Source organism: Heterodontus francisci, chromosome 18, assembly GCF_036365525.1.
Source record: "Heterodontus francisci isolate sHetFra1 chromosome 18, sHetFra1.hap1, whole genome shotgun sequence".
NCBI lineage: Eukaryota > Metazoa > Chordata > Chondrichthyes > Heterodontiformes > Heterodontidae > Heterodontus > Heterodontus francisci.
In genome coordinates this window covers 76,354,861-76,379,364 of record NC_090388.1, presented here as the reverse complement: position 1 = coordinate 76,379,364, position 24,504 = coordinate 76,354,861, and the positions used below count along the sequence as shown (strand labels likewise).

At 54.5% G+C, this 24,504-nt stretch overlaps 1 protein-coding gene across 1 annotated transcript in view; it reads left to right on the top strand.

Moving 5' to 3' along the window:
* The window catches only part of amn1 (antagonist of mitotic exit network 1 homolog (S. cerevisiae)), a 60,057-nt gene that overhangs the window by 33,007 nt on the left and 2,546 nt on the right, over positions 1-24,504 (top strand). The window contains exons 2-5 of the mRNA XM_068051034.1: positions 9,525-9,657; positions 10,801-10,942; positions 16,651-16,868; positions 20,312-20,368. Of these exons, the coding sequence (XP_067907135.1) occupies positions 9,525-9,657; positions 10,801-10,942; positions 16,651-16,868; positions 20,312-20,368 (550 nt within the window). The remainder of the gene's footprint in view (positions 1-9,524; positions 9,658-10,800; positions 10,943-16,650; positions 16,869-20,311; positions 20,369-24,504) is intronic.

Genomic DNA, 24,504 nt, shown 5'->3' with positions numbered 1-24,504 from the left:
TCCCCTCTCTTCCCCCTTCCCCCCTTCACCTCGTCTTCCCCGTCCCTCTCTTCCCCTCTTCCCCCACTCTCGTCCCCCTCTCTCCCCTTCCCCTTCCCTCTCCCACCTCGTGTCCCCCTCTCTTCCCCTTCCCCACCCTCGTCCCCCTCTCTTCCCCTTCCCCACCTCGTCCCCCTCTCTTCCCCTTCCCCACCTCGTCCCCCTCTCTTCCCCTTCCCCAACTCGTCCCCTCTCTTCCCTTCCCCACCGTCTGTCCCCCTCTCTTCCCCTTCCCCACCTCGTCCCCTCTCTTTCCCTTCCCCACCTCGTCCCCCCATCTCTTCCCCTTTCCCCCACCTCTTCCGTCCCCTCTCTTCCCCTTCCCCACCTCGTCCCCCTCTCTTCCCCTTCCCCACCTCGTCCCCCTCTCTTCACCCTTCCCCACCTCGTCCCCCTCTCTTCCCCTTCCCCACCTCGTCCCCCTCTCTTCCCCTTCCCCACCTCGTCCCCCTCTCTTCCCCTTCCCCACCTCGTCCCCCTCTCTTCCCCTTCCCCACCTCGTCCCCCTCTCTTCCCCTTCCCCACCTCGTCCCCCTCTCTTCCCCTTCCCCACCTCGTCCCCCTCTCTTCCCCTTCCCCACCTCGTCCCCTCTCTCCCTTCCCCACCTCGTCCCCCTCTCTTCCCCTTCCCCACCTCGTCCCCCTCTCTTCCCCTTCCCCACCTCGTCCCCCTCTCTTCCCTTCCCCCACCTCGTCCCCCTCTCTTCCCCTTCCCCACCTCGTCCCCCTCTCTTCCCTTCCCCACCTCGTCCCCCTCTCTTCCCCTTCCCCACACCTCGTCCCCCTCTCTTCCCCTTCCCCACCTCGTCCCCCTCTCTTCCCCTTCCCCACCTCGTCCCCTCTCTTCCCCTTCCCCACCTCGTCCCCCTCTCTTCCCTTCCCCACCTCGTCCCCCTCTCTTCCCCTTCCCCACCTGTCGTCCCCCTCTCTTCCCCTTCCCCACCTCGTCCCCCTCTCTTCCCCTTCCCCACCTCGTCCCCCTCTCTTCCCCTTCCCACCTCGTCCCCTCTCTCTTCCCCTTCCCCACCTCGTCCCCCTCTCTTCCCACCTCGTCCCCTCTCTTCCCCTTCCACCTCGTCCCCCTCTCTTCCCCTTCCCCACCTCGTCCCCCTCTTCCTTCCCCACCTCGTCCCCCTCTCTCCCCTTCCCCACCTCGTCCCCCCTCTTCCTTCCCCCTTCCCACCTCGTCCCACCTCGTCCCCCTCTCTTCCCCTTCCCACACCTCGTCCCCCTCTCTTCCCCTTCCCCACCTCGTCCCCCTCTCTTCCCCTTCCCCACCTCGTCCCCCTCTCTTCCCCTTCCCCACCTCGTCCCCCTCTCTTCCCCTTCCCCACCTCGTCCCCTCTCTTCCCCTTCCCACCTCGTCCCCCTCTCTTCCCCTTCCCCACCTCGTCCCTCCCTCTCTTCCCCTTCCCCACCTCGTCCCCCTCTCTTCCCACCTCGTCCCCCTCTCTTCCCCTTCCCCACCTCGTCCCCCTCTCTTCCCCTTCCCCACCTCGTCCCCCTCTCTTCCCTTCCCCACCTCGTCCCCCTCTCTTCCCCTTCCCCACCTCGTCCCCCTCTCTTCCCCTTCCCCACCTCGTCCCCCTCTCTTCCCCTTCCCCACCTCGTCCCCTCTCTTCCCTTCCCCACCTCGTCCCCTCCCACCTCGTCCCCCTCTCTCCCCTTCCCCACCTCGTCCCCCTTCCCCTCCTCGTCCCCTTCCCCACCTCGTCCCCTTCCCCACCTCGTCCCTTCCCACCTCGTCCCCCTTCCCCACCTCGTCCCCTTCCCCACCTCGTCCCCTTCCCCTTCCCCACCTCGTCCCCCTTCCCTTCCCCTTCCCCACCTCGTCCCCTCTCTTCCCCTTCCCCACCTCGTCCCCCTCTCTTCCCCTTCCCCACCTCGTCCCCCTCTCTTCCCCTTCCCCACCTCGTCCCCCTCTCTTCCCCTTCCCCACCTCGTCCCCCTCTCTTCCCCTTCCCCACCTCGTCCCCCCTCTCTTCCCCTTCCCCACCTCGTCCCCCTCTCTTCCCCTTCCCCACCTCGTCCCCCTCTCTTCCCCTTCCCCACCTCGTCCCCCTCTCCCTCCCCTTCCCCACCTCGTCCCCCTCCCCACCTCGTCCCCCTCCCCACCTCGTCCCCCTCTCTTCCCCTTCCCCACCTCGTCCCCCTCTCTTCCCCTTCCCACCTCGTCCCCCTCTCTTCCCCTTCCCCACCTCGTCCCCCTCTCTTCCCCTTCCCACCTCGTCCCCCTCTCCCACCTCGTCCCCTCGTCCCCACTCTCGTCCCCCTCCCCAACCTCGTCCCCCTCTCTTCCCTTCCCCACCTCGTCCCCTCTCTTCCCCTTCCCCACCTCGTCCCCCTCTCTTCCCCTTCCCCACCTCGTCCCCTTCCCCACCTCGTCCCCCCTCTCTTCCCCTTCCCCACCTCGTCCCCCTCTCTTCCCCTTCCCCACCTCGTCCCCCTCTCTTCCCCTTCCCACCTCGTCCCCCTCTCTTCCCCTTCCCCACCATCGTCCCCCTCTCTTCCCCTTCCCACCTCGTCCCCCTCTCTTCCCCTTCCCCACCTCGTCCCACCTCGTCCCCTTCCCCACCTCGTCCCCCTCCCCACTCGTCCCCCTCCCCACCTCGTCCCCCTCTCTTCCCCTTCCCCACCTCGTCCCCCTCTCTTCCCCTTCCCCACCTCGTCCCCCTCCCCACCTCGTCCCCCTCTCTTCCCCTTCCCCACCTCGTCCCCCTCACTTCCCCTTCCCACCTCGTCCCCCTCACTTCCCCTTCCCACCTCGTCCCCCTCACTTCCCCTTCCCCACCTCGTCCCCCTCACTTCCCCTTCCCCACCTCGTCCCCCTCACTTCCCCTTCCCCACCTCGTCCCCCTCACTTCCCCTTCCCCACCTCGTCCCCCCTTCCCCACCTCGTCCCCCCTTCCCCACCTCGTCCCCCTCACTTCCCCTTCCCCACCTCGTCCCTCACGTCCCCTTCCCCACCTCGTCCCCCTCACTTCCCCTTCCCCACCTCGTCCCCCTCACTTCCCCTTCCCCACCTCGTCCCCCTCACTTCCCCTTCCCCACCTCGTCCCCCTCACTTCCCCTCCCCACCTCGTCCCCCTCACTTCCCCTTCCCCATCTCGTCCCCCTCACTTCCCCTTCCCCACCTCGTCCCCCTCTCTTCCCCTTCCCCACCTCGTCCCCCTCTCTTCCCCTTCCCCACCTCGTCCCCCTCTCTTCCCCTTCCCCACCTCGTCCCCCTCTCTTCCCCTTCCCCACCTCGTCCCCCTCTCTTCCCCTTCCCCACCTCGTCCCCCTCTCATCCCCTTCCCCACCTCGTCCCCCTCTCATCCCCTTCCCCACCTCGTCCCCCTCTCTTCCCCTTCCCCACCTCGTCCCCCTTCCCCCCCCCCGTCCCCCTCCCCCCCCCCCGTCCCCCTCCCCCCCCTCTCCCCCCTCTCTTCCCTTCCCCACCTCGTCCCCCTCCCCCCCCTCTCTTCCCCTCCCCCCCCCCTCTTCCCTCCCCCCCCCCTCTCTTCCCCTCCCCCCCCCCCTCTCTTCCCCTCCCCCCCTCCCCTCTCTTCCCCTCCCCCCCCTCCCCTCTCTCTTCCACTCCCCTCACCCCTCCCCTCCTCTTCCCCCTCCCCCCCTTCTCCTTCCCCTCCCCACCCCCTCTCTTCCCCTCCCCCCCCCTCTCTTCCCCTCCCCCCCCCTCTCTTCCCCTTCCCCCCCCCTCTCTTCCCCTTCCCCCCCCCCTCTCTTCCCCTTCCCCCCCCCTCTCTTCCCCTTCCCCCCCCCCTCTCTTCTCCCCTTCCCCCCCCCTCTCTTCCCCTTCCCCCCCCCGTCTCTTCCCCCCCCCTCTCTTCCCCCCCCCTCTCTTCCCCCTTCCCCCCCCCTCTCTTCCCCTTCCCCCCCCCTCTTCCCCTTCCCCCCCCCCTCTTCCCCTTCCCCCCTCCCCCTCTTCCCCTTCCCCCCCCCCTTCCCCTTCCCCCCCCCTCTCTTCCCCTTCCCCCCACCCTCTCTTCCCCTTCCCCCCCCTCTCTTCCCCTTCCCCCCCCCTCTTCCCCTTCCCCCCCCCCTCTCTTCCCCTTCCCCCCCCTCTCTTCCCCTTCCCCCCCCCTCTCTTCCCCTTCCCCACCCCCTCTCTTCCCCTTCCCCCCCCCTCTCTTCCCCTCCCCCCCCCCCTCTCTTCCCCTTCCCCCCCCCCCTCTCTTCCCTTCCCCCCCCCCTCTCTTCCCTTCCCCCCCCCCTCTCTTCCCCTTCCCCCCCCCCCCTCTCTTCCCCTTCCCCCCCCCCCCCTCTTCCCCTTCCCACCCCCCCCCCAACCCTCATTCCCCTTCCCCCCCCCCTCTCTTCCCCTTCCCCCCCCCCACCTCTTCACCCTTCCCCCCCCCTCTCTTCCCCTTCCCCCCCCCCTCTCTTCCCCCTTCCCCCCCCCCCCTCTCTTCCCCTTCCCCCCCCCCCTCTCTCCCCTTCCCCCCCCCCCTCTCTTCCCCTTCTCTTCCCCTTCCCCCCCCCCTCTCTTCCCCTTTCCCCCCCCCCTCTCTTCCCCTTTCCCCCCCCCTCTCTTCCCCTTTCCCCCCCCCCTCTCTCCCTTTCCCCCCCCCCTCTCTTCCCCTTCCCCTTCCCCACCTCGTCCCCCTCACTTCCCCTTCCCCACCTCGTCCCCCTCACTTCCCCTTCCCCACCTCGTCCCCCCTTCCCCACCTCGTCCCCCTTCCCCACCTCGTCCCCCCTTCCCCACCTCGTCCCCCTCACTTCCCCTTCCCCACCTCGTCCCCCTCACTCCCCTTCCCCACCTCGTCCCCCTCACTTCCCCTTCCCCCACCTCGTCCCCCTCACTTCCCCTTCCCCACCTCGTCCCCCCCACACTCCCCTTCCCCACCCGTCCCCCTCACTTCCCCTTCCCCAACCTCGTCCCCCTCACTTCCCCTTCCCCACCTCGTCCCCCTCACTTCCCCTTCCCCACCTCGTCCCCCTCACTTCCCCTTCCCCACCTCGTCCCCCTTCCCCACCTCGTCCCCCTCACTTCCCCTTCCCCACCTCGTCCCCCTCACTTCCCCTTCCCCACCTCGTCCCCCTCACTTCCCCTTCCCCACCTCGTCCCCTCACTTCCCCTTCCCCACCTCGTCCCCCTCACTTCCCCTTCCCCACCTCGTCCCCCTCACTTCCCCTTCCCCACCTCGTCCCCCTCACTTCCCCTTCCCCACCTCGTCCCCCTCTCTTCCCCTTCCCCACCTCGTCCCCCTCTCTTCCCTTCCCCACCTCGTCCCCCTCTCTTCCCCTTCCCCACCTCGTCCCCCTCTCTTCCCCTTCCCCACCTCGTCCCCCTCTCTTCCCCTTCCCCACCTCGTCCCCCTCTCTTCTCCCCTTCCCCACCTCGTCCCCCTCTCATCCCCTTCCCCACCTCGTCCCCCTCTCTTCCCCTTCCCCACTCGTCCCCCTCTCTTCCCCTTCCCCACCTCGTCCCCCCTTCCCCACCACCCGTCCCCCTCCCCCCCCCCCGTCCCCCTCCCCCCCCTCTCTTCCCCCTTCCCCACCACTCGTCCCCCTCCCCCCCTCTCTTCCCCTCCCCCCCCCTCTTCCCCTCCCCCCCCCTCTTCCCCTCCCCCCCCCTCTCTTCCCCTCCCCCCCCCCTCTCTTCCCTCCCCCCCCTCTCTTCCCCTCCCCCCCCCTCTCTTCCCTTCCCCCCCTCTCTTCCCCTTTCCCCCCCCTCTCTTCCCCTTCCCCCCCCTCTCTTCCCCTTCCCCCCCCTCTCTTCCCCTTCCCCCCCCTCTCATTCCCCTTCCCCCCCCTCGTCTTCCCCTTCCCCCCACTCCTTCCCCTTCCCCCCCTCTCTTCCCCTTCCCCCCCTCTCCTCCCCTTCCCCCCCTCTCCTCCCCTTCCCCCCCCTCTCTTCCCCTTCCCCCCCCCTCTCTTCCCCTTCCCCCCCCTCTCTTCCCTTCCCCCCCCCTCTTCCCCTTCCCCCCCCTCTCTTCCCTTCCCCCCCCCCGCTCTTCCCCTTCCCCCCCCCCCTCTCTTCCCTTCCCCCCCCCTCTCTTCCCCTTCCCCCCCCCCTCTCTTCCCCTTCCCCCCCCCCTCTCTCTCCCTTCCCCCCCCCCTCTCTGTCCCCTTCCCCCACCCTCTCTTCCCCTTCCCCCACCCCTCTTCCCCTTCCCCCCCCCCTCTTCCCCTTCCCCCCCCCCTCTCATCCCCATCCCCCCCCCACTCTTCCCCCTTCCCCACCCCCACACATCTCCTTCCCCCCCCACTCTCCCCTTCCCCCCCCCTCTCTTCCACCTTCCCCACCCCTCTTCCCCTTCCCCCCCCTCTCTCTTCCCCTTCCCCCCCCTCTCTCTTCCCCTTCCCCCCCCTCTCTCTTCACCCTTCCGCCCCCCCTCTCTTCCCTTCCCCCCCCCCCTCTCTTCCCCTTCCCCCCCCCTTCTCTTCCCCTTCCCCCCCCCCCTCTTCCCCTTCCCCCCCCTCTCTTCCACCTTCCCCCCCCCCTCTTCCCCTTCCCCCCCCCCTCTCTCCCCTCCCCCCCACTCTCTTCCCCTCCCCCCCCCTCTCTTCCCCTTCCCCCCCCCCCTCTCTTCCCCTTCCCCCCCCCCTCTCTTCCCCTTCCCCCCCCTCTCTTCCCCATCCCCCCCCTCTCTCCCCTTCCCCCCCCCTCTCTTCCCCTTCCCCCCCCCCTCTCTCTCCCTTCCCCCCCCTCTCTTCCCCATCCCCCCCCCTCTCTTCCCCCTTCCCCCCCCCCCTCTCTTCCCCTTCCCCCCCCCCTCTCTTCCCCTTCCCCCCCCTCTCTTCCCTTCCCCCCCCCTCCCCCCTCTTCCCCTTCCCCCCCCCTCTCTTCCCCTTCCCCCCCCTCTCTTCCCCTTCCCCCCCCCTCTCATCCCCTTCCCCCCCCCTCTCTTCCCCTTCCCCCCCTCTCTTCCCCTTCCCCCCCCCTCTCCTTCCCCTTCCCCCCCCTCTCTCCCCTTCCCCCCCCTCTCTTCCCCTTCCCCCCCCTCTCTTCCCCTTCCCCCCCCCTCTTCCCCTTCCCCCCCCCTTCCCCTTCCCCCCCCCCTCTTCCCCTTCCCCCCCCCTCTTCCCCTTCCCCTCCTTCCCCCCCTCTTCCCCTTCCCCCCCCCCTCTTCCCTTCCCCCCCCCCTCTTCCCCTTCCCCCCCCCCTCTTCCCCTTCCCCCCCCCCTCTTCCCCTTCCCCCCCCCCTCTTCCCCTTCCCCCCCCCCTTCTTCCCCTTCCCCCCCCTTCTTCCCCTTCCCCCCCCTTCTCTTCCCCTTCCCCCCCCTTCTCTTCCCCTTCGTCCCCCTTCTCTTCCCCTTCGTCCCCCTTCTCTTCCCCTTCGTCCCCCTTCTCTTCCCCCTTCGTCCCCCTTCTCTTCCCCTTCGTCCCCCTTCTCTTCCCCTTCCCCACCTCGTCCCCCTCTCTTCCCCTTCCCCACCTCGTCCCCCTCTCTTCCCCTTCCCCACCTCGTCCCCTTCCCCACCTCGTCCCCCTCTCTTCCCCTTCCACACCTCGACCCCCTCTCTTCCCCTTCCCCACCTCGTCCCCTCTCTTCCCCTTCCCCACCTCGTCCCCTCTCTTCCCCTTCCCCACCACGTCCCCCTCTCTCCCCACCACGTCCCCCTCTCTCCCCATACCCACCTCATCCCCCCTCCCTCCTTCCCCACCCCACCCCCCTCCCTCATTCCGTCCCCATCCCTTTCTCTCCGTCCCCCAATCCTCTCTCCATTTCCTCCCCATCCCTTTCTCTCCATCTCCTCTCCTGTCTCTCTCTGTCCCCTCCTTGTCCCTCTTAGCTATTTCCCTTCCAGACACCTTTCCATTTCCCCACTTCATTCCCCATGTCCTTCCATGTCTCCCTAAACACCACCCCGAATCCTCCCAATCCCCCCCCCCGTCTCCTCCCAATCCCCCCCCCCCCGTCTCCTCCCAATCCCCCCCCCCGTCTCCTCCCAATCCCCCCCCCCCCGTCTCCTCCCAATCCCCCCCCCCGTCTCCTCCCAATCCCCCCCCCCCGTCTCCTCCCAATCCCCCCCCCCCGTCTCCTCCCAATCCCCCCCCCGTCTCCTCCCAATCCCCCCCCCCGTCTCCTCCCAATCACCCCCCCCGTCTCCCCCAAATCACCCCCCCGTCTCCCCCAAATCACCCCCCCCGTCTCCTCCAAATCACCCCCCCCCCGTCTCCTCCAAATCACCCCCCCCCCCCGTCTCCTCCAAACCACCCCCCCCCCGTCTCCTCCAAATCACCCCCCCCCCGTCTCCTCCAAATCACCCCCCCCCGTCTCCTCCAAATCACCCCCCCCCGTCTCCTCCAAATCACCCCCCCCCCCGTCTCCTCCAAATCACCCCTCCCCGTCTCCTCCCAATCGCCCCCCCCGTCTCCTCCCAATCGCCCCCCCCGTCTCCTCCCAATCGCCCCCCCCGTCTCCTCCCAATCGCCCCCCCCCCGTCTCCTCCCAATCGCCCCCCCCGTCTCCTCCCAATCGCCCCCCCCCGTCTCCTCCCAATCGCCCCCCCCCGTCTCCTCCAATCGCCCCCCCCGTCTCCTCCCAATCGCCCCCCCCCCCCGTCTCCTCCCAATCGCCCCCCCCCGTCCCTCCCAATCGCCCCCCCCGTCTCCTCCCAATCGCCCCCCCCGTCTCCTCCCAATCGCCCCCCCCGTCCACTCCCAATCGCCCCCCCCGTCTCTTCCCAATCGCCCCCCCCCCGTCCACTCCCAATCGCCCCCCCGTCTCCTCCCAATCGCGCCCCCCGTCTCCTCCCAATCGCCCCCCCCGTCTCCTCCCAATCGCCCCCCCCGTCTCCTCCCAATCGCCCCCCCCGTCTCCTCCCAATCGCCCCCCCCCGTCTCCTCCCAATCGCCCCCCCCGTCTTCTCCCAATCGCCCCCCCCCGTCTCCTCCCAATCGCCCCCCCCCCGTCTCCTCCCAATCGCCCCCCCCGTCTCCTTCCAATCGCCCCCCCCGTCTCCTTCCAATCGCCCCCCCCGTCTCCTTCCAATCGCCCCCCCCGTCTCCTTCCAATCGCCCCCCCCCGTCTCCTTCCAATCGCCCCCCCCCCGTCTCCTTCCAATCGCCCCCCCCGTCTCCTTCCAATCGCCCCCCCCGTCTCCTCCCAATCGCCCCCCCCGTCTCCTCCCAATCGCCCCCCCGTCTCCTCCCAATCGCCCCCCCCCGTCTCCTCCCAATCGCCACCCCCCCCCGTCTCCTCCCAATCGCCCCCCCCCCGTCTCCTCCCAATCGCCCCCCCCCGTCTCCTCCCAATCGCTCCCAATCGCCCCCCCCCCCCGTCTCCTCCCATTGCCCCCCGTCTCCTCCCAACCACCTCCCCCGTTTCTTCCCAATGCCGCCGCCTCCATCCCACATCCTGTCTCTTCCCATCACCTCCCCCGTCCCACTTCCTGGACATCTCCCCCCATCTCTTCTCCCTGATCTCTCTTCCCTGACCCTGCCTACTCCCCATGCCCTCCCCCGCCTTGTCATGCACATGGTATCTTTTGCCACAATCTTGCCTCGTGATATTTTTCTTCCTTTCTAGATGCATTTACTCTCTGGTAAAGTCGATTTCTAGATATTCCGCTGATCTACAAACTCTGCCACCAAACCTTAAAGACAAATTAATTAAAATGATGAGCTCACAGGGGATTATTACAGATGAGAACATGCGTCAGGTGAGCTTCTTTGACATAATGTGGGCAACGTTCTTTTTCGAGAATATTTCTGCCATTCCGTGTCAGCAGCTGACCACTGATCTTGCAGTGCATCCTTTACCTTGCACAGTTTTTTGGAATAGCACCTTTGTCATTGGAGGAGTTCCTTTTTTTTTAATTCTTTCATGGGATGTGGGTGTCACTGGCCAGGCCAACATTTATTGCCCACCCCTAATTGCTCTTGAGAAGGTGGTGGGGGAGCTGCCTTCTTGAACCGCTGCAGTCCATCTGGGGTAGATACACCCACAGTGCTGTTAGGGAGGAGTTCCAGGATTTTGACCCAGTGACAGTGAAGGAACGGTGAACGGTTCCAAGTCAGGATGGTGTGTGGCTTGGAGGGCAACTTGCAGGTGGTGGTATTCCCACACATCTGCTGCCCTTGTCCTTCTCGGTGATAGAGGTCTCGGCTTTGGAAGGTACTGTTGAAGGAGCCTTGGCGAGTTGCTGCAGTGCATCTTGTAGATGGTAGACAGTAGATATAACCATCCAGTACAAACAGTCTGGTGCCAGTGTCATTGCTGTTAGACATAGGCTCGATGGACCATATGGTCTACTCTTGCTCCTATTTCTTGTGTGAATCCAGACAGTGGGTGTTGACAGCTGACCAAGTATTAAGTGGATGTGGCATCACCCAATGTCCATGCATGCACACTTTCCACCAGTGGTCTCTGTATAGCGATCAGTAAGGAGCCCTAAATTTTGCCCTCCTTAGCTCTGGAGACAAATCTTATTTCCCTGCAACTGCCCAAGCTAAGATTGGCACACCTGGCACCAATGTTTCCTCTGTTTTGTTGTGTGCAGTCTATTTGTTTCAACGTGTGGTACCTATAGCGGATACGCATGCGTGTTACCTTAAACAGGACAACTTGTGAGACACCTGTTGTGCAGGTTGCTGCACATTTCCTTATTAGAGGGAACATGATCTGAGTACAGCATAACTTCTGTACTCTTATGCTGCCTCACCCACAAGAATTCTGCAGTCCAACCTTGAGCAACGTAGACCACTTCCTTTGTTGGGTAGTTTCAGTTGCCACTTAAGTAACTATGATTTCTATTCCAAGGTAGAATTAACTGATGTGCTGATACTTGGTGCTTTGCATGCAGGTATTGCACCCAGGACTCCAGAAACTGGATCTCAGCGCCTGTGACATTACAGATCATGGGTTGATCATGCTTCAGATTTGCACCCAACTAAGGGAAATCAACTTGAATTCCAGCGACTACAAGCTATCTATAACCTCAGAAGGTATTTTGGATCTAGATCTCATTTTGAACGCAACAGCGAAGGAGAAGGCATTGAGGACAAAACAGGGCAATTTATCTTATTTCAGTCATTCATTATTTTCTGTGAAGACCAGATTTTTTAGAGGTGAAGGTAAATTGGCTTTTAAAAAAGAAAATGTTATGGTAAACTTCCTATTCTCAGAGGTAATGAGAGGTGGAAATGAAATGATCACATTTCCAAGCATTCAGTAGTTACTTGTATCCTGCTGTCTACAGTGGCCTGGGAACCGATCACTTGGTGTGAATGTTATAAATTTTAAAAGGCTCTGGTAATGTTCGTTTGATACTAAAGGGGAGGAAAGTAAAAATTAAAAGAAACATTTTATCTGAGCAAGTTGCATCTCCTCTTCACTAGTTGGCAGCTCCCTGATGTCGCCAGTAGGAAGGAATTTAGATCAGCTTTATTGAATTCAAAGGACAACAGGGTTTCAAACCAGCCTTGAGCTGATATGGTGCCTCCCAACCCCAGGAATGCTTATCACTGGCTGAATAAGCAAAGCAACCAGCTGGTATATTTAAATGATAATAAGTATTTTGAGTATGGAATGTTTAGGGTAATTTGAATAAAAAGTACCATCAAGACACTTTTCTCCCTTTTAAGTTTCCTTAAGATGTATCGAAATATTCAAGGATAAGACTAATGAGCATTTGTTTAAGAATTAGCCCATTAACTCCCTCGTCACCAGATTGACAAGGCCAGATTCATGCACTTCTGATATTTGATGCTTAAGAGTGCCCAGTGATCTGTAGCATGGAGCCATTGTTTTCATCCCCCACCGCAAACTCCTCTCCCTTGCAGTGGAGGGGTAGAGAATGGTGGTGAGGTTGTGCTGGATGTCGTTGGTATACATGTGGAACCTGACATCATGTCTTTGGATAATATTGCCAAGAGGCAAGAGAAATAGGATGGGGCCGAGGGTAGATCTACAAGGAACTTGGGAGGTAACAGTGCAGGGATGGGAAGAGAAGCCATTGCATTAAATAGGTATTAGCAGAACAAACCAAAATGCATTGGAGAAGGATGATGTGACTGAGACAAAGATGAGATGGGATCGTGCACCATGGCCACAGTCACAGAGGATGTAACTTTTAACTTTGATTAGGGTCGAAACCTGATCGGAAAGGTTCAAACATGGGGTTGTGGAATGAATGACCAACAGATGTAGGATCAACAGACAACAGCATTGCCTGCTCCTTCTCAGCTGAAGATAATGCACAGCCTCTTGAATACAGGCAATCACTGTTGGAAATTACAGGCAGCACAGGCTGCTCTTCACTCCTCCAGTTGCTCTGCCAGTTGAGTGAGGTGTATCTATGAATGCTGCTCACCCTCCTTCCATTGCTTCTTTTCTTCCTTATTCAAAAGAAAGAGATCACAAGATAATGATGGATGAGAAAGTTCAGCTGGCTCATCCTGAAACAAGTATCAATTCCTCTTTGTGTGGAAAATGAATTCTTGATTTCATTCAAACATTTGAATCTACAGATACATAGAAAAATAGGAGCAGGAGTAGGCCATTCGGCCCTTCGAGTTGCTCCGCCATTCAGTACGATCATGGCTGATCATCCAGACTCAGTAACCTGTTCCCGCTTTCTCCCCGTATCCCTTGATCCCATTAGCCCTAAGAATTATATCTAACTATGTTTTCTCCTGCATTAGTGATCTTGCTTGTGGCTTTTCTCTGCACTGGCCACAGCATATCGGTAGCTCCCTTGTGCCTCAGTGACCTGCACTGTACAGTCCAGTCAAGTCTGAGCAGCAGACTGTTCACAACTTCCTTTGATATAAAGGCCCAGACTTTCCTTATGAAAACCATCCATTTCTAGGTGGTAGTCTGGCAAATGAAGTGGGGCAACCTCTCAGCCAAAACTCTGCACCAGAACTGGCCATCTTGATTTCTATCAATATTTACTCCTCCTCATCAACTACACCCCTCATAGCCCTGATCATTATGTTGTCAGTGCACCCACCAGATACCAACAAACAAAGTTGTCGAGCAAGGGAGCCGTGGTTTACTAAAGAAGTTGAAGCGCTTGTCAAGAGGAAGAGGGCGGCTTATGTTAGGATGAGACGTGAAGGCTCAGTTAGGGCGCTTGAGAGTTACAAGCTAGCCAGGAAGGATCTAAAGGGAGGGCTAAGAAGAGCAAGGAGAGGACACGAGAAGTCATTGGCGGATAGGATCAAAGAAAACCCTAAGGCTTTCTATAGGTATATCAGGAATAAACGAATGATAAGAGTTAGAACAGGGCCAATCAAGGATAGTAGTGGGAAGTTGTGTGCGGAATCAGAGGAGATAGGGGAAGCGTTAAATGAATATTTTTCGTCAGTATTTACAGTAGAGAAAGAAAATGTTGCCGAGGAGATTACTGAGATACAGCCTACTAGGCTAGATGGGATTGAGATTCACAAGGAGGAGGTGTTAGCAATTTTGGAAAGAGTGAAAATAGATAAGTCCCCTGGGCCAGATGGGATTTATCCTAGGATTCTCTGGGAAGCCAGGGAGGAGATTGCAGAGCCGTTGTTGTTGATCTTTAAGTCGTCATTGTCGACAGGAGTAGTGCCGGAGGACTGGAGGATAGCAAATGTTGTCCCCTTGTTCAAGAAGGGGAGTAGAGACAGCCCTGGTAATTATAGACCTGTGAGCCTTACTTCGGTTGTGGGTAAAATGTTGGAAAAGGTTATAAGAGACAGGATTTATAATCATCTTGAAAAGAATAAGTTCATTTGCGATAGTCAGCACGGTTTTGTGAAAGGTAGGTCGTGCCTCACAAACCTTATTGAGTTTTTCGAGAAGGTGACCAAACAGGTGGATGAGGGTATAGCCGTGGATGTGGTGTATATGGATTTCAGTAAGGCGTTTGATAAGGTTCCCCACGGTAGGCTATTGCAGAAAATACGCAAGTATGGGGTTGAAGGTGATTTAGAGCTTTGGATCAGAAATTGGCTAGCTGAAAGAAGACAGAGGGTGGTGGTTGATGGCAAATGTTCATCCTGGAGTTTAGTTACTAGTGGTGTACCGCAAGGTTCTGTTTTGGGGCCACTGCTGTTTGTCATTTTTATAAACGACCTGGATGAGGGTGTAGAAGGGTGGGTTAGTAAATTTGCGGATGACACGAAGGTCGGTGGAGTTGTGGATAGTGTCGAAGGGTGTTGTAGGGTACAGAGGGACATAGATAGGCTGCAGAGCTGGGCTGAGAGATGGCAAATGGAGTTTAATGCGGAGAAGTGTGAGGTGATTCACTTTGGAAGGAGTAACAGCAATGCAGAGTACTGGGCTAATGGGAAGATTCTTGGTAGTGTAGATGAGCAGAGAGATCTTGGTATCCAGGTACATAAATCCCTGAAAGTTGCTACCCAGGTTAATAGGGCTGTTAAGAAGGCATATGGTGTGTTAGCCTTTATTAGTAGGGGGATCGAGTTTCAGAGCCACGGGGTCATGATGCAGCTGTACAAAACTCTGGTGAGGCCGCACCTGGAGTATTGCGTGCAGTTCTGGTCACCGCATTATAGGAAGGATGTCGAAGCTTTGGAAAGGGTGCAGAGGAGATTTACTAGGATGTTGCCTGGTATGGAAGGAAGGTCCTACGAGGAAAGGCTGAGGGACTTGGGGTTGTTTTCGTTAGAGAGAAGGAGGAGGAGAGGTGACTTAATAGAGACATACAAGATAATCAGAGGGTTAGATAGGGTGGATAGTGAGAGTCTTTTTCCTCGGATGAGGATGGCAAACACGAGGGGACATAGCTTTAAGTTGAGGGGTGAAAGATATAGAACAGATGTCAGAGGTAGTTTCTTTACGCAGAGAGTAGTAGGGGCGTGGAACGCCCTGCCTGCAACAGTAGTAGACTCGCCAACTTTAAGGGCATTTAAGTGGTCATTGGATAGACATATGGATGTAATTGGAATAGTGTAGGTCAGATGATCGGCGCAACATCGAGGGCCGAAGGGCCTGTACTGCGCTGTAATATTCTAATTCTAAAAAAAAAACAAAGCGGGGTAAAATTGCTAAATTCAAAGACGGGCAGAAGTTATTGCCAGTACAGAAGTGGCAATAGTTCTTACACCCTCAACATAATGTTTGGCAGATGGCTACTTTGATTCCCTGGACTGCCACATGGGCATAGGAGCTGAAAGCTAGAGATGGCGGAGGTCTAAAGAGAGTTGGATGTGGCCGGGGGTCAAGGGATGGGGAGGGTTTGCGGTCCAAGTATATAGATCATAAAATGTTAGGAACAGGTAAAGAAAATAATCAAAAGGCTCATGAAATGCTGGCCTTTCTATGTAGAATGCACATGGTTCAGAAGTTAGGCTACAGCTATACCAAGCCTTGGTTAGACCAAACGTAGAGTACTGTGAGCACCACACCTTTAAGGATATATTGGCCCTGGAGGGAGTGGGGAAGAAATTTACCAGAATGATACCTGGACTCCAAGGGTTCAATTACAAGGAGCGATTACATAAACTAGGGTTGTATTCCATGAAATTTATCAGGTTAATGGGTGATTTAATCAATGTATTCACGATATTAAGAGAAACAGATAGGATCGATAGAAATTAACTGTTTCCATTAGTTGGGCACTCTAGGACTTGGGACATTGTCTAAAAATTGGAGCCAGACCTTTCAGGAGTAAAATTAGGAAACACTTCTACACACAAAGGTAGAAGTTTGGAACGCTCTTCTGCAAATGGTAGTTGATGCTAGATCAATTGTTAATTTCAAAACTCAGATTGACACATTTTTGTTAACCAAAGGTTTAAGGGATGTGAGACAAGGTGGGTATATAGAGTTGGGTCACAGATCAGACATGATCTCATTGAATGCCGGAACAGCCTCCAGGGGCGAAGTGGCCTTCTCCTGTTCCTAAGTTCTCACATACGTGACCCCATGAACAGGCAATGCAAGATCATGTGGGGTTTCATGTAACCGTTTCTCTGAGGCTAAATTTAACATTCATGGCACTGTCTGTTGTATATAATTTGAGCTGCAAGGTTGGCTTAATGAGGCACATTTCATTCAGGTGAGGGGCGACATCATTACAAGTGATGTCACTAGCAAAGCCGTAGCTTTTTAGCATACACTGAGTGACATCATTAAGTGGCGGGACACATGTACAGAGGGATGACATCTCAGGTTGACCAAAACTGGAAGTACCTGTGCTGTTGCTAATTGCTCCGTCAAACTAAACACTCTGGGTTGAATGACTGATGGGGCATTGTGTCTGGGTCATGGATTGTTATCAGGCTTATTGAGTAGAAAATGGGGAGGGGCGCAGGTCATATTTGCATTACAAAGTGAATAGTTACAGTGTCCTAACTTAGAGATTTCGTCTGGGCACCTGATTTCTTCCCCCCTTCCCCATGCCCCAGCCAGTGCTCTGCTTTCCCCAGGCTTCTGAGTCTCTCCATCCGCTGCCCACTACTGCGCTCTGCTGCATCTGGAAACCTGCTTTCTCCTCATCTCACCCTCTCCCAAGTAGCAAACGGACAAAAATGAAACCTTCACATGAATGATAATGCAGACTTTATGTAAAGACTTATTTTGTAGTGGTTTGATATTTCATGAAGTATTAGAGCTTGTAGTTAATCCAAGTTCAATGATTGTGACCTGTCACTGAGTTATTAATGTGATGCCACTATGAAATCCAAACCTCTAATAGTGTGGCTTTCCACAGGGTTAAAAGTTATTGCTTCATCCTGTCCCCACTTGTCGGAAGTATGTCTCAGAAGATGCCGGAATGTTTCAGATGAAGGGATTGTAGCCCTCGCACAACAGTGTGGACTGCTACAAATAGTGAACATTAGTGGCTGCTTGGGCATTACTGATGCCAGTTTACATGCACTGGGGAAGAACTGCAAGTTTTTGCATAGTGTCGATTTTTCAGCTACCAAGGTACAGTCATAATATGAGCAGATTGTTTTGTTACTTCAAGAAAAATGAATGATTTTTTCTGTCCATCTTCCTTTTGTGTTTTTCCTACTTACACCTCTCTCCTGTAGATCGTGAGATGCTTTGGTTTGGTTCGACATTGTCTTTTGGGTGCCTGGTCCAAGTGACCTTTCTTTTGTCTCTGGACAGCATATTCCAGCAAGCAGTTCAGTTATGCGGCCACTTTGCTTGATGCTGCCCATACAGGCACTTTTCACTTCGGCATAATGGGATGGCCATCAGGAATCTTGCCTGTTCTCTCTGTTCTCCAGTCCAGGGATATCAAAGCTTGTTATTGTGTCTCAGCTGGAGTCAGCTATCTCACGAGATTGAACATGGGGGTCTGCAAAGTTTGCGTGGCTGTTACTCTAAGCAGTGCAAGAGTCAATTGAATGGCTGATTTGATTTCTAATAAATTATGCAGTTTGTATACTAATTTGCTCCACGGTTAAAATGTACAATGTTGCTGATTTCTACCTCATCCTTCTTTCCCAAAGGCACTGGTTTCCTGATGGCATATAATTCCATGGGTGTTGGGTATCCTCCAGTACTGAGCCACCATCTAGGATCCCACATCAAGATTGGCAATCAGCTGGCTATTCAGCCATGGGGGAGGCAGGTGAACAGCATAGCCAAGCCTGAACCTGCTATCAATGTTTGCTATGCCTGCAGTTCCAGTAACAGTCACTGGATGGCAGTCCGTAGCAGAAGTTTGGGCAGTTGGTCCCCTCCCTAACTCAGGCACACTGGGATCAACTGTAGCACTTCACTGGCACTGCAGCTGAGATCAGCTAAGTCAGCACAGACCCAGGACCTTCCTGCTTGTTCTGACTCAGCTACTCACTGTAGTAACCCGCTGAGCCAACTGAGAACAATTATTCATTAGTCTGCAGCCATTTAAATTGTTAGTGTGGTAAATAAAGTTCATTTACCAGATCATCATTAACAAATTAATATTTCACCAAGCTACAATAGTGTAATATCATAGAGGAATAAAAATTATAACCTGTTCCTTAATTAAAGACAAAGAAAATTAATATTTACCTACTTGGCACAGTTACCTCACCAAGTAACACTAAAGGTCATTGCTACAAATTATACTGTTTTATTTTTATGCATAAAGTGTAATTTAGCAGGAATAAGCTGTCCTGCATACACTGTACTTTGAGTCGCTGTTCCGGGTAAATACTCCTGCGATCAGTTTTTCTTGGTCCGCAGGGTTGAACATTATTGCTGAATGAATTAATGAAAGTTTAGTTTTCATTCTTAAGTTGCTATTTCCTGAATATCTGATTATATTTTAGAGGATTTATTTCCTCATCTATCTCCCCATTTTTCCTTCCTATCTTGATTAGTTTGCAACAGTCACAAAGGGTGATGTATCAGAAGGTGACTGATGCCTGTGGAACTGTACCAAAGCATGGCTGAGCACCTTCAGGAGTGGAGGGCAGATAATTGGGGGGTGGGAGTTGACATGAGTTACTATACTGCCTCTCCACTTCTATCCTGTATGATTATTATTAAATCTCCTTTCCAGGCTCAGCATCTATTATTCTATTTTTCATCCATCCATCTGTGAAGTACAATGGGACACTTTCTTTATGTTATAAGTACTGTAGGTGGGGGCCACTGGTAACTGGACTGATATCCATTCTCTTTCCCTCCCCTACCCCAACATTTAGCCCAGGCTTGCTTAGGTCAATTGTATCGTTGCAGCTTTTGCCACAGGTATTGTTGGAATCCCGTGAAGTTATCCTGTTACTAATAATGTAACTAATGTCAAGGTCATTGTCACGCACAGAAATGATTTGGGAATGAGTAATGCTTAATTGTTGTATTTTAAAACAAAGTGAATTTGCAGAGGTTTGTAAAAAGTCACCAAGCTACGGGCATTGACGATGTGTATTAAAGCTAGATGAGCCAGTTTGTGGAATGTCGCAGCTCACACACAGTCCATCTCAGATAGAAAAAGTCAGTTGCCTCATCCTAGATCCATTAAGCCAGGATGGCTCCTGTCCATTTTTGAGTATAGCAGAAGATGGTTTCTTTAATCCAACATCCCAAAGGGAGAAGAGAGGGATCCAGTTTTATTGACGGGCCTATTGGCGAATCAATAGAGTTGCCAACCCTCTAGAAGTCTCCAGGAATTAAAGATTAATTTCTTGGACACTGCTGCAAGCAGAAATCCTGGGGGGGAAATCAAAGGGGCACTAAAACAATTTTTTTCTTTTTTTAACACTTTTTTTTGTTAGTTAGAAAAATACCAGAGATGGAATGACTCTGTTTGACTAACAGAAAAGGATCAGGTAGCAAAGATTCGATTCACTTTCTTTCCAGTTGCCTGTGGGAAGGCAGGGCTTGTGAGAATGGATGTGTTGGGTGACCAATGGCGAGAGTGTGGGGGTGAGCCACTTGGAGACTGGAGGTGATATGGTGAAACCAGTGTTGGCAGCGCTAAGTAATACTCGTACCTGACAAAATCATAACACAGGAAGTAAATTTGACCAACAGGATGTTGTGTGCTAAATGCAAGATTTCGAATATCAATAGATTTATAGATATGACATTTTAGTGGGTTTGAAATTGGGTTATTGGCTCTGCTAGTGAGTCATTGGATTTATCAATGGAATTGCTGAGCCAAACAAACCAGCGGAGTTCTGATGAAAGGTCATCGACCCGAAGCGTTAACTCTGTTTCTCTCTCCACAGATGCTGCCAGACTGCTGAGTATTCCCAGCATTTTCTGTTTTAAACTAGCAGAGGTCCCAGGTTCAATCCTCATGATATCAATCTGTGCAGATTGGAGCCAAGCGGTGATAGGGATGCGACAACTGGCCCAGGGGTCCTTGGGTAAAGGAGGGGTAAAAAAATCATACAAGTGTTCTCACTCCTGAATTGTACCCAGTGATCCCTGCTGAAAAGGCTTTGTGTACATCAGATGAGAACAGTACTGGGCTTGGCTATCATGCCTCCTCTTACACGCAATCAAAAATATTACCAATTCTCAAAGATGCCTAAGCTCACACACAAATAATGGAATCTGAGGTAAGGTGCTGGAGGGTAACTGCTTCCTCTGGAACTGTGATCAATAAGGATTATGTACATTCAGAAAGAAGAGAGGAGGAAATAACTCAGTGGCCATTCACATTTGATGCCAGTGAGAACCACAGTAGATGTTGGTTTATGCAGTAATTATGATGCACTACAAAAGGGCATTGCAAGCAAGAGCACGTAGATCCTGTCTGGTAAGCTATAAAGAATCACATGCAGGAATGAATATCAAAAACAGTCAGCCTAAAGAAATTTAGACACGAATAAACTTAACTGTAATTAGTTTTCAACCATGATTCTCATAGGTTAATTTTGACAGCTGTTTGATAATCTTTGTTTTTTTTTTAACCTTGTTAGGTTTCAGATGCTGGCGTTATTGGATTGGTGAATGGAGTGTGTTCTCGGAACTTAAAAGTAAGTTTTGCAGTACTGTTTCTGAGCTCCAGTCCTTGTTTGAGTCTTGTCCCTATCCAGGTTCTCTCTCTCCTATATTTTACATCTGAGTTGAAAGACTGTGCAGAATATATAGTTTTACAACAATCTTGTGTTGTGTTTCAGCTAACTATAATTACACAGTCAAAAATGAAATCGGCCTTGTTTCTGTTCTGTCGATGCATCTGTTGAAATTGAGCGTGGCAAGGGGGGAGTGGGATGAGAGAGGAAGAAGGGGACTAGGGGAGGGTAGCGGGGCAAGGGAGAGGGAGGGAGAGAGGGAGTGGGGCGACGGAGGGGGAGCAGGGTGAGGGAGGGAGAGAGAGAGAGAGAGGGAATGGGGCGAGGGAGGGAGAAGGGGGGAACAGGGTGAGGGAGAGGGGCATTAAGGAGGGGCGAGCGGGGGAGTGATCCAGGGAAGGGGAGGAGCGGAATGGAGGAGCGGAGGGAGCGGGGTGAGGAAGCAAGAGGAGTGAGCTAGGAGAGGGGAAAGCGAGGTGAAGGAGGGAGGGGGAATAGGGCAAAGGAAGAGAAGGGGAGCAGTGCAAGGGAGGGAGAGAGAAGGGCGAGCAGGGTGAGGGAAGGTGAGGGTAGAGGGATGAGGGAGATTGAGGGGGGAGTGGGGCGAGGGGGGGAGAGAGGGGGGCGAGCAGGGTGAGGGGGAGAGGGAAGGTGAAGGAGAGCAGCGAGAAGGATGGTGAAGGGGAGCTGGGAGAGGGAGGGTGAAGGGGCAGCAGGGAGGGGAAATGGGGTGCAGGGGCAGGCAGAAGGGTGCTGGAGGATCAGGGGGGAGAGGGAGGGAAGGAGAGAGGAGGGGAGTGGGGTAAGGGATGGAGAGAGGTGCATGGGCACTACAGTGGGAGATGGGGGTGAGGGAGCACGAGGGAGAGAGGGGCAAGGGAGGAAGGAGTGGGAAGGAAAAGGAGAGTGAGGGCAAAGGAGGGAAAAGGGGCTGTGGGGTGAGGGAGGGAGAGGGGAGCATGGGCAATGCAGGCGAGGGCCAAGAGAGGGGGTCATGGGGGTGAGGGAAGGAGGGAGGGGGTGAGAGGAGTGCTGGGCAAGGGAGGCAGAGGGGACATGGGTGAGGGAAGGAGAGGAGGATGTTGGAGCGAGGGAAGGAGAGGAGGATGTTGGAGCGAGGGAAGGAGAGGAGGATGTTGGAGCAAGGGAAGGAGAGGGACTCGGGGGCAAAGGACAGAGAGGGGAGCACGAGGGCACATGTGGGGAGCGAGGGAAGGAGAGGGGGCCAGGGAGCGAAAGGGGTGTGTGGGGTTGAGGGAGGGGAGGCAGGAGAGGGAGCACTGGAAAGCAGATCTGTGGGCTAGAGAAAGGACAGGGAGGTGGAGTGCTGGGGAGGGGAGGGTGAGTCAAAGGGATGAAGGCAAGGGTGGAATTGGGTTGAATTGACAGCGGAGGGGGGGGAGGAAAGTAGAGGAGAGGCATTTGAAGAGGAAGAAAAGTCACGAGTTCAAAAGGGTATAAAGTGCCTAATCGAAAGATGAGGTGTTGTTCCTCAGGCTTACATTGTGCTTCATTGGATCAATGAAGGAGGCCGAGGACAGAGAAGTCAGAGTGGGAGTGGGACAGAGAATTAAAATGACAGGTGACCGGACGTTTGAGGTCATGCTTGCAGACTGAATGGAGGGTTTCTGCACAGCGGTCAGCCAATTTGCATTTTTATTTATTTAGAGATACAGCACTGAAACAGGCCCTTCGGCCCACCGAGTCTGTGCCGACCAACAACCACCCATTTATACTAACCCTACACTACCCCCATATTTTCTACCACATCCCACCATTCTCCTACCACCTACCTACACTAGGGGCAATTTACAATGGCCAATTTACCTATCAACCTTTTGGAGGTGGGAGGAAACCGGAGCACCCGGCGGAAACCCACGCAGACACAGGGAGAACTTGCAAACTCCGCACAGGCAGTACCCAGAATCGAACCCGGGTCGCTGGAGCTGTGAGGCTGCAGTGCTAACCACTGCAGTCTTCCAATGTACAGGAGACTGCATCTTAAGCAGCAAATACAGTATGCTAAATAGAAAATTGCTGTTTCACCTGGAAGGAGTGTTTGGGGCCTTGGACAGTGGGAAGAGAGGAAGTAAAAGGGCAGATGTTGCATTTCCCATACTTGCATGGGAATATGCCGTGGGAAGGGAAGGAGGCATTGGGATGATTGAGGAGTGGACCAGAGTATCATAGAGAGAACAGGATCCTTTGGAATGCTGAAAGGGGAGAAGGACGATGTGTTTGGTGGCAGAAATGGCAGACGATGAGCTGTGAAATGGGGAGGTTGGTGGGGAGGAATGTAAGATCTGGGAGCGAGTGGATGAGAGCAGAAGTGTGAGAAATGGAACAGATGCAGTCGAGGGCCCTGTCAACCCTGAGGGAATCATGAGAATCCAACGGGAAAGAAAAATTCTAAGGGGAGGACCCACTATCTGTGGTTAACTAAAAAAGTTAAAGATAGTATCAAACTTAAAGAAAAAGCATATATTTGCGCAAAGATGGATGGCAGATCAGAAGATTGGACAGAATATAAAAAACAGCAAAGAATGACAAAGATTAATAAGGAGGGAAAATTAGAGTTCAAGAGAAAGCTAGCTAGAAATATAAAAAGATAGTAAGAGTTTCTATACATATTTAAAAAAGAAAAGTTAGCAAAGTGAGTGTTGGTCCTATAGAAGGTGAATCTGGGGAATCTATTTTATTTTTTTATTTAGAGATACAGCACTGAAAAAGGCCCTTCAGCCCACCGAGTCTGTGCCGACCAACAACCACCCATTTATACTAATCCTACATTAATCCCATATTCCCTACCACATCCCCACCATTCTCCTACCACCTACCTACACTAGGGGCAATTTACAATGGCCAATTTACCTATCAACCTGCAAGTCTTTGGCTGTGGGAGCAAACTGGAGCACCCAGCAGAAACCCACGCGGTCACAGGGAGAACTTGCAAACTCCGCACAGGCAGTACCCAGAACTGAACCCAGGTCGCTGGAGCTGTGAGGCTGCGGTGCTAACCATTGCGCCACTGTGCCACCCTTAATAATGGAAAATAAGAAATCTGATGAACAGGTATTTTGCATCAGTCTTCACTGTAAAGGATACAAGTAACATCCCAGAAGTAGCTGTAAATCAGGAAATGGAAGGAAGGGAGGAACTCAAGGAAATTACAATCACCAGGGAAGTGGTACTGAGCAAATTGTTGGAGCTGCGGGCTGACAAGTCCTGGGTCCTGATGGACTTCATCCTAGGGTCTTAAAAGAAGTGGCTAGTGAGATAGTTGATGCATTGGTTTTAATTTTCCAAAATTCCCTAGATGCGGGGAAGGTTCCATTCGATTGGAAAATAGTGAATGTAACTCCTTTATTCAAAAGGGAAGGAGACAGAAAGCAGGAAACTACAGGCTAGTTAGCTTAACATCTGTCATAGGGAAAATGTGAGAAGCTATTATTAAAGACGTTCTAGCAGGGCACTTAGAAAAATTCAAGGTAATCAGGCAGAGTCAACATGCTTTTGTGAAAGGGAAATCATGTTTAACCAATTTATTGGAGTTCTTTAAAGAAGTAACATGTGCTGTAGGTAAAGGGGAACCGGTGGATCTACTGTACGCAGATTTCCAGAAGGCATTTGATAAGGTGCCACACCAAACGTTATTGTGGAAAATAATATGTAGGGGGTAACATATTGGCATGGATAGAAGATTGGCTAGCTAACAGGAAACAGAGTAGGCATCAATGGGTCATTTTCTGGTTGGCAAGATCTAGCGAGTGGCGTGCCAAAGGGATCAGTGCTGGGGCCTCAACTTTTTACAATTTATATCAGTGACTTGGATGAAGGGACTGAAGGTACGGTTGTTAAATTTGCTGATGTCACAAAGATAGGAATGTAAGTTGTTAGGACTTAAGGAGGCTACAAAAGGATATAGATAGGTTAAGTGAGTGGGCAAAGATCTGGCAAATGGAGTACAATGTGGGGAAAATGTGAAATTGTCCATTTTGGCAGGAAGAATAAAAAAGAAGCATTATCTAAATGGTGAGAGATGCAGAGGAATCTGGGTGTCCTAGTGCATGAATCGCAAAAGGTTAGTATGCAGGTAC